The 17,391-nt window shown below is 54.8% G+C and overlaps 1 protein-coding gene across 2 annotated transcripts in view; it reads right to left on the reverse strand.

Moving 5' to 3' along the window:
* Nucleotides 1–386: 386 nt before the first annotated feature.
* Nucleotides 387–17,391, reverse strand: part of ARID3C (AT-rich interaction domain 3C) — a 142,320-nt gene continuing 125,315 nt past the window's right edge. The window contains exons 5-8 of one of the 2 annotated variants that reach the window (XM_073343341.1): nucleotides 16,760–17,004; nucleotides 15,738–15,992; nucleotides 4,667–4,756; nucleotides 387–619 (exon numbers count right to left, since the gene is read on the reverse strand). In XM_073343341.1, the coding sequence (XP_073199442.1) occupies nucleotides 468–619; nucleotides 4,667–4,756; nucleotides 15,738–15,992; nucleotides 16,760–17,004 (742 nt within the window). In that variant the 3' untranslated portion in view covers nucleotides 387–467. The remainder of the gene's footprint in view (nucleotides 620–4,666; nucleotides 4,757–15,737; nucleotides 15,993–16,759; nucleotides 17,005–17,391) is intronic. The other variant, XM_073343340.1, reaches the window with a different exon arrangement.

Genomic DNA, 17,391 nt, shown 5'->3' on the forward strand with positions numbered 1-17,391 from the left:
CATCCCACAGCAGCCCGGCCAGAGCCCCTTACCCCACTGCAGCCCGGCCAGAGCCCCTCACCCCACTGCACCCTGGCCAGAGCCCCTCACCCCACTGCAGCCCGGCTAGAGGCCCTCACCCCACAGTTAGTCTGGCCAGAGCCCCTCACCCCACTGCAGCCCGGCTAGTGGCCCTCACCCCACAGTTAGTCTGGTCAGAGCCCCACAGGCCAGAGCAGCCTGGCCAGAGCCCCTCACCCCACTGCAGCCCAGCCAGAGCGCCCGCCCCCCACCCCCAGCTGATTCCTGTGGCCCAGGTGGCCAGGGCAGAAGGGGTCTTGCTGCATCAGAGGCGGGGGGCACGCATGCAGAAGGCATGTCGCGGGTGCTCCCCTGGGATTCTGGACTTTGACTCCAAGTTGCTTTATTTCTGAGGGGGCTGATGGGGGGGCTGGCGGGGTGGGGGGTCCTTGGCGACTCTCCCGCCCTCACGGCGAGGCACTGGCGGGAGTGTGACTGCGTGAGGAGGCCGAGAGCCGCTGGTTCTGCGCGGGCACCGGGCTCGAGGGGCCGTGGGAGCTCCTGCTGCTGTTGTTGCCAGGTGCCCCTGGGCCAAGGGGTCTGCGGGCAAACAGGACACCTGTGGGAGCAAAGAGACATAGGGTGACCCAGCACGCCCCCGAGGGCACAACAGAGCCCATGGCATGGGGATCGGGCACCCCAGCCACGGTGCCCGTGGGCCCTGCGATACCCCATCGTCATGTTCCCCCTCTCCAGACCCCACAATTCCCCCTATGCCCCCCATTATTCCCTCTGCACCCCGGGCCCCTCAAGATCCTGCCCTGCAATTTCTGCCTTTTCCCCAAATGTATCCCAACAGCTGCTTTGCTACAAAGGTGACAACACTGCCAGCCCCAGACCTTCACCTGGAGCCATGCTAGGGGTGCCCTCTCCCCCCACAATCATGTACACGGCCCCCCCCCATCCTGTAGATGGGCCCCTCTCCCTGCCGGATCCCATACATGGACCCCTCTCCCACCCCGATCCCATACATGGACCCCTCTCCCTGCTGGATCCCATACATGGACCCCTCTCCCACCCCGATCCCATACATGGACCCCTCTCCCTGCCGGATCCCATACATGGACCCCTCTCCCACCCCGATCATACATGGACCCCTCTCCCTGCCGGATCCCATACATGGACCCCTCTCCCACCCCGATCCCATACATGGACCCCTTCCCCCCCCAAATCGTGTACATGGGCCCCTGCCACCGCACGCTGATCCGACGTACAGGATCAGGTCTCATCTCCTCTCTGTGATACCCCAAGGGGCCCTATGTGCTGGCCCCCTGCTTCCCCTGCGTGTGCTCAGGTCTGCCCCAGCTTCAGGCCAGCTCTGGCTCCCATCGCACACTGGTTTTGCATTAGTCTAGTCAATACACACGCAGCCGGCCTGAGACCCCGGGGCACTGCTCCCTCCTGTCGCCCACTGGCCGTAAGTCCAACTCCTGCAGTGGGTGGCTGCTCTGTGAGCTTGCCCACGAGCCCTGGTTTCCCTCCTGGAGCACAGGGCTAGCCCCCAGCCATGCGGGACGGGAGGGGGTCTCTGTGGAAGCCAGTGGGCACAGGGACGAGGCAGCAGCCAGCCCAGAGGTGCAGTGGGGCGGTGGAGCTGCTGCCTTCATTTAGGGTTATTTATCGATGACCGTTGCCCTTGGGTCCCAGCAAAGCTCAAGGCCCCGGCCCAGCTGGCCACCCCCCCACCAGGAAGGGTGACTGGGCGCCAGGCCTGGGGAGGGAAGGGGACTGGACCAGGGTCACCTATCTAGGTAGTGGCGGGGATAGAACCCAGGTCTCCTGACACCCAGGCCCCTCCCATGGGGCCTGGCCACCTCTCTGCCCACCCGCCTGGGCAGAGCCCTCTCTGGTGCCACTCCACCAACTCCCAGCTTGGCCCAGCTGGGCGGCTGAGCAGGGCCCACCCAATCCCATCACAGGCCAGGGAGAAGCAGAGCCGTGCACCAGGAGCCGGCGACGCCAGCGAGAGCCCTGGACTCCTGGCAGGTGCCCGCTACAGCCTCTCGTGCCGCCCGTCGCAGCTGGGCTCGGGCAGCCAGACGCTGCGAGCAGAGGATGCCAGGCCTGTGACATGCCTAAGGATCACAGCCGCCCAGAGGAGACAGAGCCATGCGGGGGGCTGCTGGGGGAAGTGGTCCCCTGGGACACCTGCGGCCTGGCTCTGGGAACACTCCTGCGCTGGCCCGGGGCTGGGGGCTCCCTGGCCAGCCCTCGCCCCCCGGCATTTGAGGCCACAGGCCTGTGAGAGGCTCAGCCTGATTGGCCCAAGCTACAGGAGCAGCTGGGGGCCGGGGTGGCACCAGGGCAGGGCTGAAGCTCCCGTGCCCGCAGCAGCACGTTGGCGCCCTGGCTGCAATAGCCAGCGTGCGTGTGTTGCACGTGGGTGAACCCACCCTGCCACCTCGCCAGCAGCCAGCGCTGGCATCAGCACCTGGAGGAGAGGAGCTGGGGGCAGCTGCCAGCCAGCGTCAGAGACATGTGTGGGCGGGAGGTGGAGGAGCATGGCCCGGGGGTCCACAGCCCGTGTCGCGTGTGGCAGGTTTTCGGGAGAACCGGGATCTAGGCAGGGAGGGATCGTCATGAAGCCAGGACCTTTCTCTGGAACTGTCCCTTTGCTCACGTGGCTTCTCCCTGCCTGGCGCGAGAGCCCCGTATCTGGAGCATCCCACGGGGCTGCTTCTGGAAGAGGGGCAGGGCACGTGCCACGCACAGGGGAATCCCTCTCTCACCCACCACGAAGCGAGATCAGGTCCCCTCCAGCCACGTCCTGCACCCAGTTCACCATTGCCTTCACGGTGACGCCCTCCATGGACTCGCCCTGGCTGGCCCTCCCCGCTGGTCTCTCCTCCCCACGTTCCCATCCCGGAAGGTGCAGGAGCCGTCTCCCCTGCAGCCCCACCTCTCATCTCTGGCTGCATGGCTTTCTCCTCCCCGGCCTCTGGCTCTGACTTCTCCTCCCAACTCTGCTGCCTAGTGCCTGGCGCCTGTAGGCGAGGAGCCTGGGGAATAGCTGGGGTGTCAGGCCAGCAGGCTCCCCCAGGCAAAGGAAGGATGGTACAGACACAGGGCTGTTATCAGCCCTGACCTTTCCATATAGTTAAATATTTAACTGCTGTCAAATCCAGCTTTATATTTTAATTGGGGCAGCGCAGCATGGCTAGGAGGCGTCTCCAGGGGGGAGTGGGGTGACCCACTTAGCAAAGTGGGAACGCACACTTAAAGGGACAGGCCTCAGATTGTACGAAACCTTCCCAGCCGCTCCCACAGGGGCTCTCGGCCGAGGGGCTGTCGCTGCTCTGCTCAGAGACGGAGCCTTGATCCCTCGCAGCTCGTGAGCAGGAAAAGGGTGGGAGATTCTGGATCATTCAGGCTCCCCACTGAACTCCAGCTTTCTGGGCCGTGCCCTCGGCTCTCAGCACAGATCTGTCCCCGCCTGCATCTCTGCTCCCAGCCACGCATGCACCCAGTGCACTTCTGAGAACACGAGAACGGCCATCCTGGGTCAGACCAAGGGGCCATCCAGCCCAAGATCCCGTCTGCTGACAGTGGCCAGTGCCGGGTGCTTCACAGGGAATGAACAGGACAGGGTAATTAGTGAGTGATCCATCCCGTCGACCAGTCCCAGCTTCTGGCTGTCAGAGGTTTAGGGACACCCGGAGCATGGGGTTGTGTCCCTGACCATCCTGGCTAATTGCCATTGATGGCCCTGTCCTCCAGGAACTTATCTAGTTCCCTTTAGAACCCAGTTATACTTTTGGCCTTCACAGCATCCCCGGCAAGGAGTTCCACAGGTTGACTGTGCATTGTGTGAAGAAATACTTCCTTTTGTTTGTTTTAAACCTGCTGCCAGTTCATTTCATTGGGTGACCCCCTGGGTCTTGTGTTATGTGAAGGGGTAAATAACACTATGACCCTCAGCAAAAGCATTCGTACCAGCACCTGTATGGCACCCATCACCGTGGTGTCTGGGTGCACCGGAGTGGTTTAGATTAAAGGCAGGGGATCTAACAGTGAAATTCACCCCCGTGCAGAGCGGCTGGTGCCCCTTGGGGTGCCGGTGATGTCTGGGGTGCATAGCCCTCCTGCTAGCCCACTGCCATGGGAGACACTTTGCCAGCAGGTTTCATGGATGGACGTTTGTGGACAGCAAAGAAACGTTCAGATTCAGGGATCTCGGGTTCCATTCCTGGCTCTGGAAGGTGAGTTCTCCAGCGGGCACGAGCTGAGGAGCCGCCGTCCACCGTCTTGGCTGCAGCATAAGTCCCTCCATCTGTCTGTGCCAGTCCCCCTGGTTGTGCAGTGAGTCCCCACCCCCACGCTACGGCCAACTGATCCCGCAGTGATTAAAGCCCAGGCCTCTGGTGCTGCTCCCCCCTCCGCCCACCCAGCGCCCTCCACCACCGAATCGACTGGGGCTCACCAGGGCAATCTGCAGCTCTGCCTCCCCGCCCCCGCCTCCCCAGCATGCTCGGCCCTGCCACTTCATTACAATGGATTTTATAGTAAAGACATCAGATTGAAGGAAGGACTCGCTGGCCGGGCAGTGGCTATAACTTATTGGATTTCCTGGCCGCAATTACATGGGCTGAGCAGCCCTTCTATTTACCTGTGTAGACAACTCCATTTATTTCTATTGACATGTTGATGCTGCTAATGCCGTTGGTGGACAGGTTCAATGCGGTCTCCTGTCTGTCATCTGAGGGAAAGGAAAGACCGATATGAGCATTAAGAGAAACAGAAATTAGACAGGCCTGCCTGGGAAACAAAGCCAGTGGGATGGCCCCCCCCACCTGCTCCAGCCAGCTGGCTAACCCCGTTTGGCTCTCTGGGTTAGCAACTGGGACATTTTCCTCCCCAGTTTTGCTGGGGCAGAGGGTGGGATCTCGCAGGGCCCAGCTTGGGGAGCAATTCCCATCACTCCCCGTGGCTGCCACGTTTGTTGGAAGGGAGAGTCTCTTCACACCCTGGGGCACAAAATCACGTGGTGCCGACTTGCACGATGATGTCCTGGTGTCACCAGGCAACAGCAATAGGGTTTGACAGGCTCCCCCAAAAGTAACATCCAATGAGCAGTGCCGGTGAGGCGCAAGATCTGGTCATCACAGCCCGCCCCCTATCCGTCCATCTCTACCTCTCCACTTATCATACGTACTCCTCTCGCTGTCTATCGATACATACCCATCTATCTGCCCGTCCATCCAGCTTATAGGTACCCCTCTGCCTCCCTCCCTAGCCATTCATTGGTATGTCCTCTCTACCTCCCCATCTATACGTACTCTGAGCCATCCCTCCCTCCGTCCATCAGTCCATCCATCTGTCCATCCGTCCATCCATCCCTCCATCCATCGATCCCCACATGCCCCCTTCCATCCATCCATCCCCACATGCCCCATCCATCCATCCATCCATCCATCCCCACACACCCCCTTCCATCCATCCATCCATCCATCCATCCAGCTTTAGGTACCCATTCATCCATCCATCGAGCTATGCCTCCCTCCCTAGCCATTTATTGGTGTGTCCTCCCTACCTCCTCATCTATACATACAGTGATTCCCCCCCACCCCAGTTTTGTGAACTAGTTACATGCCAATTTAGTGACTGTTTGGAAATTTGAATTTAAATGGAAACGTTAATACAGACTTTAAAAGCATATACAGTGTATGATAAAGTAAGTGTATCTGAAAAAGTATCATAGATTTGAAAAGTATGAACATGGACTAGCTTCCTTATATAGCTGTTGTTTTTATGACCATGTCAGTGAATTCATTTCGGTGATGTTGGCCAACCTAATCATTTCAAATGAAGATTTGTAAGCAAAGTCTAAATGAGCTCTCCCGGACAGCTAGCGATGAGCTGGGGGCTGGGGGGAAAGGCTTCAGGACCAGATTGTATTTACATTTACACCTCATCTACCTAGGTATCCAGCAAACAGAGCTGCCTTGCCCAAGTGATAGATTTTGGCTGGGGTTAGGTTACAAATCACTTGAATGAGGGGGGAAGAGGGGGAATGAAATGTTGTTTTTCTTATGATAGGAGGAAAGGGCAGTAGAACTGTCCTTAGCCTGTGCTGACTGAGGGCATGGAGAGAGAGGGTGGGGACAGGTGTTTTGCTTGACGGTCTGTCTGAGTCACAAGTACTGTTTGACCTGCCTCGCTCCCCTGTTTAAGGATAGAGCTGATCAGGCTCCATAGAGAGTCTTTTGTTGTGTTCAGTGACCACTACAGCTGAAATCACGGAGAATCAGGACTAAGCGCTTAGACCGGCTGGGGGACAGCGTTTCTGTGGCAGAGACGGCCCAGCCTGCACCAGCAGCGAGGTTCCTCACTGAGAGCTCAGCTGAAATCACTGAGAATCAGGACTAAGCGCTTACACCGGCTGGGGGACAGCGTTTCTGTGGCAGAGACGGCCCAGTCTGCACCAGCAGCGAGGTTCCTCACTGAGAGCTCAGCTGAAATCACTGAGAATCAGGACTAAGCGCTTAGACCGGCTGGGGGACAGCGTTTCTGTGGCAGAGACGGCCCAGCCTGCACCAGCAGCGAGGTTCCCCACTGAGAGCTCAGCTGAAATCACGGAGAATCAGGACTAAGCGCTTAGACCGGCTGGGGGACAGCGTTTCTGTGGCAGAGACGGCCCAGTCTGCACCAGCAGCGAGGTTCCCCACTGAGAGCTCAGCTGAAATCACTGAGAATCAGGACTAAGCGCTTAGACCGGCTGGGGGACAGCGTTTCTGTGGCAGAGACGGCCCAGCCTGCACCAGCAGCGAGGTTCCTCACTGAGAGCTCAGCTGAAATCACTGAGAATCAGGACTAAGCGCTTACACCGGCTGGGGGACAGCGTTTCTGTGGCAGAGACGGCCCAGTCTGCACCAGCAGCGAGGTTCCCCACTGAGAGCTCGGCTGAAATCACGGAGAGCCGGAGGAACCTCAAGAGACCCACTGGCAGAGGTCACAGTGGAGGTGGCAGCCGAAGGCGACGGCGCAGGGCCATGGGGGACAGCGCGATGGAGCGAACGGTGGCACAACGAACAACAGTGGCCAGAGCGAACAGTGAGCCGCTGGAGGAACGAGCAAGGCGCCTTCTTGCCCCGCACCAGGGAGATGAACTCGTGTGAAAGCACCTCTGAACTCTGAGTCCCCACTGACCAAGGACAACACCGGTGAGTGGGGTGCGGTGGAAGGAAAAGTGAGGGGCCCGTTAAATAAACATTTGTTTGTTGGACTATACTTTAGTGACTTTGCTCCAGAATGCTAGATTTGTAACTGGGAATGGAAACTTATATACATATGTTTCCTAGTAGGCCAAGATTTTTAAAATGCATTATTTGCCAAGGTTGTTATCATAGAATCATAGAATATCAGGGTTGGAAGGGACCCCAGAAGGTCATCTAGTCCAACCCCCTGCTCGAAGCAGGACCAATTCCCAGTTAAATCATCCCAGCCAGGGCTTTGTCAAGCCTGACCTTAAAAACCTCTAAGGAAGGAGATTCTACCACCTCCCTAGGTAACGCATTCCAGTGTTTCACCACCCTCTTAGTGAAAAAGTTTTTCCTAATATCCAACCTAAACCTCCCCCACTGCAACTTGAGACCATTACTCCTCGTTCTGTCATCTGCTACCATTGAGAACAGTCTAGAGCCATCCTCTTTGGAACCCCCTTTCAGGTAGTTGAAAGCAGCTATCAAATCCCCCCTCATTCTTCTCTTCTGCAGACTAAACAATCCCAGCTCCCTCAGCCTCTCCTCATAACTCATGTGTTCCAGTCCCCTAATCATTTTTGTTGCCCTTCGCTGGACTCTCTCCAATTTATCCACATCCTTCTTGAAGTGTGGGGCCCAAAACTGGACACAGTACTCCAGATGAGGCCTCACCAATGTCGAATAGAGGGGAACGATCACGTCCCTCAATCTGCTCGCTATGCCCCTACTTATACATCCCAAAATCCATTGGCCTTCTTGGCAACAAGGGCACACTGCTGACTCATATCCAGCTTCTCGTCCACTGTCACCCCTAGGTCCTTTTCCGCAGAACTGCTGCCTAGCCATTCGGTCCCTAGTCTGTAGCTGTGCATTGGGTTCTTCCGTCCTAAGTGCAGGACCCTGCACTTATCCTTATTGAACCTCATCAGATTCCTTTTGGCCCAATCTTCCAATTGGTCTAGGTCCTTCTGTATCCTATCCCTCCCCTCCAGCATATCTACCACTCCTCCCAGTTTAGTATCATCCGCAAATTTGCTGAGAGTGCAATCCACACCATCCTCCAGATCATTTATGAAGATATTGAATAAAACCGGCCCCAGGACCGACCCTTGGGGCACTCCACTTGATACCGGCTGCCAACTAGACATGGAGCCATTGATCACTACCCGTTGAGCCCGACAATTTAGCCAGCTTTCTACCCACCTTATAGTGCATTCATCCAGCCCATACTTCCTTAACTTGCTGACAAGAATACTATGGGAGACCGTGTCAAAAGCTTTGCTAAAGTCAAGAAACAATACATCCACTGCTTTCCCTTCATCCACAGAACCAGTAATCTCATCATAAAGGGCGATTAGATTAGACAGGCATGACCTTCCCTTGGTGAATCCATGCTGGCTGTTCCGGATCACTTTCCTCTCATGCAAGTGCTTCAGGATTGATTCTTTGAGGACCTGCTCCATGATTTTTCCAGGGACTGAGGTGAGGCTGACTGGCCTGTAGTTCCCAGGATCCTCCTTCTTCCCTTTTTTAAAGATTGGCACCACATTAGCCTTTTTCCAGTCATCCGGGACTTCCCCGGTTCGCCACGAGTTTTCAAAGATAACGGCCAGTGGCTCTGCAATCACAGCCGCCAATTCCTTCAGCACTCTCGGATGCAACTCGTCCGGCCCCATGGACTTGTGCACGTCCAGCTTTTCTAAATAGTCCCTAACCACCTCTATCTCCACAGAGGGCTGGCCATCTCTTCCGCATTTTGTGATGCCCAGCGCAGCAGTCTGGGAGCTGACCTTGTTAGTGAAAACAGAGGCAAAAAAAGCATTGAGTACATTAGCTTTTTCCACATCCTCTGTCACTAGGTTGCCTCCCTCATTCAGTAAGGGGCCCACACATTCCTTGGCTTTCTTCTTGTTGCCAACATACCTGAAGAAACCCTTCTTGTTACTCTTGACATCTCTGGCTAGCTGCAGCTCCAGGTGCGATTTGGCCCTCCTGATAAGATTCCTACATGCCCGAGCAATATTTTTATACTCTTCCCTGGTCATATGTCCAACCTTCCACTTCTTGTAAGCTTCTTTTTTATGTTTAAGATCCGCTAGGATTTCACCATTAAGCCAAGCTGGTCGCCTGCCATATTTACTATTCTTTCGACTCATCGGGATGGTTTGTCCCTGTAACCTCAACAGGGATTCCTTGAAATACAGCCAGCTCTCCTGGACTCCTTTCCCCTTCAAGTTAGTCCCCCAGGGGATCCTGGCCATCCGTTCCCTGAAGGAGTCGAAGTCTGCTTTCCTGAAGTCCAGGGTCCGTATCCTGCTGCTTACCTTTCTTCCCTGCGTCAGGATCCTGAACTCAACCAATGTTATCTCACATTGTTGCTATCCTGAGAGGTCATTATGTTGGGGAGTTTCTGTACTAAACATTTTTATTATTATAATTAATTTTTACATAAGAACGGCCATAATGGGTCAGAACAAGGGTCCATCAAGCCCAGTATCCTGTCTGCCGACAGTGGCCAATGCCAGGTGCTTCAGAAGGAATGAACAGAACAGGGAATCATCAAGTGATCCATCCCCTGTCGCCCATTCCCAGCTTCTGGCAAACAGGCCAGGGACACTCAGAGCATGGTGTTGCATCCCTCCCCATCCTGGCTAATAGCCACTGGTGGATCTATTCTCCAGGAATTTATCTAGTTCTTTTTTTATTGTATAATTTTGGTCTTCACAGCATCCCCTGGCAAAGAGTTCCATGGGTTGACTTTATGTTGTGTGAAGAAATACTTCCTTTTGTTTTTTTAAAACCTGCTGCCTATAAATTTCATTGGGTGACTGCTAGTTCTTGTGTTCTGTGAAGGATTAAATAACGTTTCCTTATTCACTTTCTTCACACCAGTCAAGATTTTATAGCCCTCTATCATATCCCCCCTTAGTCGTCTCTTTTCCAAGCTGAAAATTCCCAGTCATTTTAATCTCTCCTCCTGTTCCATACCCCTAATCATTTTAGTTGCCTGTCTCTGAACCTTTTCCAATTCCAATAGATCTTTTTTCAGATGGGGTGACCAGATCCGCACACTGTATTCAAGATGTGGGCAAACCATGGATTTATATAAAGGCAATATGAGATTTTCTGTCTTATTCTCTCTCCCTTTCTTAATGATTCCCAACGTTCTGTTGGCTTTTTTGACGGCCGCTGCACATTGAGTGGATGTTGTCAGAGAACCATCCCCAATGACTCCCAGAGCTCTTTCTTGAGTGTTAACAGCTAATTCAGACTCCATCATTTTGTATGTATAGTTGAGATTGTGTTTTGCAACTTTGCATTTATCAACATTGAATTTCATCAGCCATTTTGTTGCCCAGTCACCCAATTTTGTGAAATCCCTTTGTAACTCTTCGCAGTCTGCTTTGGACTTATCTTGAGTATTTTGTATCATCTGCAAATTTTGCCACCTCACTGTTTACCCCTTTTTCCAGATCATTTATGAATATGTTGAATAGGACTGGTCCCAGTACCGATCCTTCAGGGACACCACTATTTACCTCTCTCCATTCTGAAAACTGACCATTTATTCCTACCCTTTGTTTCCCATCTTTTAATCAGTTACTGATCAATGAGAGGACTTCCCTCTTATCCCAGGATGGCTTACTTTTCAAAAGTCAATTTAAATTAAATACATTTTTTTAAAAAAATTATATCTTTTTAGAAATCTAGACCTGTTATGTGTTTTGGTGTAACTTGCATTATCCTTACGTTAAATTTGCATTATCCTAACAAAACATTGACTTTATTCAGATCTCTTTTATATGTTGCAGGTCAAAGTGAAAATGAAAAGACAAAAAACAATTTTTCCACTCAAAGGCCTCAAAAACTAACCAAGGTGAAGAACACGTCAAGAACCAAGACTAGGATGGTGTGGATTGCACTCTCAGCAAATTTGCGGATGATACTAAACTGGGAGGAGTGGTAGATACGCTGGAGGGGAGGGATAGGATACAGAAGGACCTAGACCAATTGGAAGATTGGGCCAAAAGGAATCTGATGAGGTTCAATAAGGATAAGTGCAGGGTCCTGCACTTAGGACGGAAGAACCCAATGCACAGCTACAGACTAGGGACCGAATGGCTAGGCAGCAGTTCTGCAGAAAAGGACCTAGGGGTGACAGTGGACGAGAAGCTGGATATGAGTCAGCAGTGTGCCCTTGTTGCCAAGAAGGCCAATGGCATTTTGGGATGTATAAGTAGGGGCATAGCGAGCAGATCGAGGGACGTGATCGTCCCCCTCTATTCGACATTGGTGAGGCCTCATCTGGAGTACTGTGTCCAGTTTTGGGCCCCACACTTCAAGAAGGATGTGAATAAATTGGAGAGAGTCCAGCGAAGGGCAACAAAAATGATTAGGGGACTGGAACACATGAGTTATGAGGAGAGGCTGAGGGAGCTGGGATTGTTTAGCCTGCAGAAGAGAAGAATGAGGGGGGATTTGATAGCTGCTTTCAACTACCTGAAAGGGGGTTCCAAAGAGGATGGCTCTAGACCGTTCTCAATGGTAGCAGATGACAGAACGAGGAGTAATGGTCTCAAGTTGCAGTGGGGGAGGTTTAGATTGGATATTAGGAAAAACTTTTTCACTAAGAGGGTGGTGAAACACTGGAATGCGTTACCTAGGGAGGTGGTAGAATCTCCTTCCTTAGAGGTTTTTAAGGTCAGGCTTGACAAAGCCCTGGCTGGGATGATTTAACTGGGAATTGGTCCTGCTTTGAGCAGGGGGTTGGACTAGATGACCTTCTGGGGTCCCTTCCAACCCTGATATTCTATGATTCTATGATTCTATATCAACATGTCATCTGAATGGTCAAGTGGTGTATCTACATCCGGCCAGCCCGAAGCATGAAAACAGCTACCTACTGAAGAAACCGTGTCTCCAAAACCTAAAGGCAGTTCCCGATGTTTGTCGGTCAAAGTGTTCCCATTTACTGAAGTTACAAAAGATGGCTACTGGTGCACCTCTTGCAAAAAAGCTTATGAAGAAGGAAAGCTTCCCAGTGCTATAATTGGAAAAAGTGGAGGAGCTTGGTTTGTCAAACCGATCAGCAAAGCCAATGCTGACAAACTACGTGAAAAGGCTGAAAAACACAGGGCCTCTGGAGTGCATCAACATGCAGAAAGCCTCATAAGCCCCTTTCAAAGCCAATTTTATAAGTACTTAATGAGGCTGTTAAGAATGCTGGAGACACAACACAGTTCATGCGAACAAACATGGCTGTGGCATCCTACTGTCTATTTAAGCAAGAGATGCCACACACTACGAACTGGAGGCCAATGTTAAGTGCATGGTCACTTCATCCTGGAGTTGAACACTGGTTCCAAACAAGACCAGCAAATGCTCACTGTCTTTCTGGAAGAAACTCAACTGACTGGCTAGATGTATGTGGTGCAACAATGAAAGACTCAACAGCTGAAAAAGTGAAGAACTCTCTCACCACATTCAAAAAATTTGCATACATGGCTGATGAATGCACCGATGCAAATGGGCATCAAGTATTAAGTCATTGTGTACGTTATCTTGAGGTCAGCGGTAGGCCAGTAGATGCATTTCTAGATGTTCAAGTTATAGAGGACAGATTGGCTGCATCTGTGACAACCCACATCTTAGAAGAGTTAAATGCTTGTCAATAGGACCCCAAACAGATGGCTGCTTGCGCATTTGATGGAGCTGCAAACTTCTCTGGAAGACACGGTGGAGCACAAGCTTTGCTCAGAGAAAAGTGTAACCCTAGTCTCTCCTATACACACTGCAGAGGCCATCTACTCCAAGCAGTGCTAGTCCGGGCTGCAGACTCTTCAAAAGACATTTAAAAAGCTACAAATTTAATGTCTTCATTGTATTCTTTTTTCAGCAAGAGTCCAAAAAGACTGAAAATCAGGGAAAGTATAGAAGATACACTGGGACTGAAGTTCAAATTAGTCCAACCTGGGAAAACCCTCTGGCTTTCTCATGAGCGATCCTTGGCTGTTGTCTTAAAATTACTCCAGCCGTTAATACTGGCTTTGGAAAGTATCTACCAAGATGGGATGGATCTAAGTAGTGAGGCTGGTGGATTACTTTTGCTACTATGTTCAGAGAAGACTTTTGCCATTCTCTCTCTTTCGTAAGTCTACTGTTGAAAGCACTTGGGCCATTAAACAGTGCCATCCAGGCATCTGCTACAACAATAGTAGATCTTTGTCCAGCAACAGAAGATACATTTGGATCAATCAGAGAGCTATCCATTGAAAAAGTACTGGAAGAAGCAAAGACGTCAGTCCAGAAGTTGACTAATGAAGGCGTTTATATTGAATCCTTAAGTGAAGAGGACAAGAAGTGTTTGTTAAGACAACTGAAAAAGTACACAGAGTAGATTCTTAAAAATCGACAACAGCGACTTCTAGATTCTGCTCAACCTCTATGCAGCTTTTACAGATCCCTGTCCTATAAAACACTGACAGCTGAATGGAGTGAGGCACGAGCAGCCATGGGGCTGCCATGTGCTCAGGAGAGAATTGAGAATTTGAACACAGAGTGGAATATCCTACGACGAATGAATGAAGATTTGACTTCAACTTCTTTATCATCACTAGTGGCTCGACCCGATCTTTGTGCTCTGTTTCCCGGGCTGAGAGAAGTGGGAATTCATCTCTTGCCACTCCCAGTCACAACAGCCACAGCTGAGCGTTCTTTTGCCTCATTGAATAGAATTTTGTGTTCAGAAAGACGTCGCCTTCTGCCTGATCCTGTGACTGAACTAATGAGCATATCAATTGAAGGAATGGAAGTACCGGACACACGAGAAGCCACCAAAGATGAATGCATTGCATTCACGAAGTTCATTAACAGAGTTGTGCAAAATTATAACAAGAAACCAGGAAGGATGCAGACGTTGTGCTTCATAGAAGGCTTGAGTAGCCAACTTTAATTTGTGTGATGATTTTAAAATCTAATAAAATGGTCATGAAACATTTTTCAGTTTTTACTATAGTGCCCTACAGCCCACCTTCACCCTCACGGTCTCACCCCTCATTGGCCCTGACACCCGCTCCCGTAAATTCGAAAACCCCCCCAATTTCAATTCCCTGGGGAAACCACTCTGTCTATCTACCTTTCCCAGACCCGAAGAAGAGCTCTGTGTAGCTCAAAAGTTTGTCTGTTTCACCAACAGAAGTTGGTCCAATAAAAGATATCACCTCCCCCACCTTGTCTCTCTGTCTCCCTCCATCTGTTCATAACCCTTATCTAGCTCACTGTCTCTACATCGTCCATACCCCTCTACACAACATACGTGCCTCTCTATCCACCCACATGTATCCCTCTCATTCTAGATCAGACATTCCGCTCGCCCGAATCCACCGGGGGTTCGGCTTGTGCTCACTGCCATCAGGCTGGATCACAAATCCAGGAACACGGGGTGGCCCCCGCCCCCATCCTGCCCTGTCCCTCTGCTCTATTGCGGTGTGTTTGCAGGTTCTCATTAACCCCTGTGGGGGGGAACAGCAGTCCCCACCCCAGGGCAGTTGTGTTATGGCTGGTACCTGCAGAGATACCATGTGAGCCCCAGGAAAGCCTGGCTGGTTCCCCCCGGACGGCCAGGCCAGCCGGGCGCGGGTCAGGCACCCACCAGAGGCTGAGCGGCGTGGGTGTGACGAGACCAGCAGGCTCTGACTGAATCTGTCCCACGCAGGGGAGGGCTGGACTGGGTCCGCTCAGCCGCTCTCCACTGCGCTCCCTCCTTCGAGCTCCAGGAGATGGGCAGGGGAGACAGCAGCCCTATCTCCACCAGCCACATGTCCCGCCGCCGGAGTGAAATACTCCAGGAAGAGCATCTCGCCCGGGGGGCGCATGGGGGGACCCTGCGGGGACTCCAGGGCGAACAAACCTGCGGTCCCTGAACACCATGCAGGGCTGCTGGCTCAGTACCGACTCGGAGGACAGCATGGGGAATGGGGCACCCGGCTGGGGTCCCCCCTCCACCCAGTGAGCAGCCCCGATCCTGCTTAGCTTCAAGCTCAGCAGCATGTCACAGCCCATGGTGGTACAGCTGTTCAGACAGTGACAACGCGCCAGCCAGCGAGGCTGTGATGCCCGCCCCTGCCCCTCCCCCTCTGCCCCTCCCCCTCTGCCCCTCTGCCCCACCCGCCCCTGCCCCTCCCCCTCTGCCCCTCTGCCCCTCTGCCCCACCCGCCCCTGCCCCTCTGCCCCACCCGCCCCTGCCCCTCCCCCTCTGCCCCTGCCCCTCTGCCCCACCCGCCCCTGCCCCTCCCCCTCTGCCCCTCCCCCTCTGCCCCTCTGCCCCACCCGCCCCTGCCCCTCCCCCTCTGCCCCTCTGCCCCTGCCCCTCTGCCCCACCCGCCCCTGCCCCTGCCCCTCCTGCCCCTCTGCCCCTCCCGCCCCTGCCCCTGCCCCTCTGCCCCTCCCCCTCTGCCCGCCCCGCCCCCCGCCCGGGACCTCGGTTGCTGATCTTGATGTCCCTGGGGAACTGGGAGGCCATGGCCAGCAGGTTCTGCTGCAGGGCGCGTTGCATCAGCCGCTGCTGCTCCTCCGCCATCAGCGCCACCTTCTTCTCGGGCGGCTCCCCCGTCTCCAGCTGCTCCCGCAGCTGCTGCAGCGCGGCCGCCTGGGAGGCCGCGGCGACGTGGTGCCCTGCCAGGCTGACGGGGATGGCGATGCGGCTGGGCACCGCCGCGGACAGGACGCCGTCTTCTGGAACCGCAAGGCGGGGCAAGGGGCTCAGGGGCTGGCAGGCGGGTGGCAGGGCCAGAGGGTGGGCTGGGCCCCCTCCCCTGGGGCCAGCGCAGGAGGGCCCCCGCGGTGCTGTGCCCGGAGAGACGCCGGGGCGGAAGGAGCCGGCTCCTGTGCCCGGCTGCGTGACGAGGGGCAGAGCGGCTCCCCGAGCTGCTGACCCCTCCCGGCCTCTGCTGGCCGCCAGACCAACGCCCCGCGGTGGGCAAGCTCCTCGGGGCTGGAGTCAAAGCAGCCCCTGAATCCGGGCGCTTGCCAGGCTGGGATCCCCATAGCAGCGGTGCCCACGCGCGGTGCCGCTCCTGTGCCCAGGCATGGCCGGCGGGGTCGCCGGGAAGGCATTTCCCCTCTCTGGGGGCTTGGCTAGGGAGCCGGGCACATCGCCTGCCTCCAGGAAGCTGCCCGGGGTCATCCACTAGGACCAGCTGGGTGTCTCCCCCCCAAGAACTGCCTGCCAGACTGCAGCAGACCGGGACGCCGTGGCCTCTGCGGGGTCCAGCAGCGAGTGGGTGGCCAAGTTCCTTCCCGGGGCAGCCCCCTCGGCTGGATCCCCACGATCCACCCACTAAGCAGCGTGCGTGCAGCACGGGGGACAGACCCGCGTCTCCTGCCCCCGGGGCCAAAGGCGAGCCCCCACTAGCTGCTGGCGGATGCTGCGATCCCGTCCCACTGAAGGCGGCCCCGTCCCCCATCTCCTCCTGACTGTGGGGCTTCCCCGCCCCGCCCACCTTTCTTAATGGCGTGCACTTGGCTCGTCTGGCTGCAGCTGTGCGTGGAGACGGTGAGGGCCGGCATGGGGATCTTCGGGGAGGCCAGCATGGCCGGGGTGCCCACGGGGGAGTAGCTGAAAAGCGCTGTCCCAAAGGTCTGCCTCCGCCCCTCTCGCCGGTTGCTGTCGATGGCGGCCTGGAGCTCGCCGGGGGAGCTGAGGGCTTGTTTCTCACATTCGTAGGGGTACAGGTATTTCATGTACCTGGAGGGGGGCGGGGGCGAGGGGGACACAGAGGGTGATGAGCCCCTGGCTGTGATTGGTGGCATCTTCCACCCCGCACCGCTGCCGGCTGGCCGGTTAATGACCCCACATGAGCATTTCAAAGGGTTCAGAGCAATGCTCCCATCCAAGGACAATGGGTCACCACTCCAGCCACCCTGTGCTTAGCACCCATCGGCAGCCAAGCTGCCCCCTCCCCTCTGCCCCCCAGCACCTCTCACCCTCTGACCAACTCCTCCCCCTCCCTCCCAGTGCCTCCCACCCAAACAGCTGTTTTGCGGCACATAGGAAGCTGTGGGAGGGAGGGGGAGGAGCGGGAACGGGGCATGCTCGGGGGAGGAGGCGGGTAAGAGGTGAGGAGGGGGTTTG

The sequence above is a fragment of the Lepidochelys kempii genome, chromosome 5 (genome assembly GCF_965140265.1).
Source record: "Lepidochelys kempii isolate rLepKem1 chromosome 5, rLepKem1.hap2, whole genome shotgun sequence".
In the NCBI taxonomy this organism is placed as follows: Eukaryota; Metazoa; Chordata; order Testudines; family Cheloniidae; genus Lepidochelys; species Lepidochelys kempii.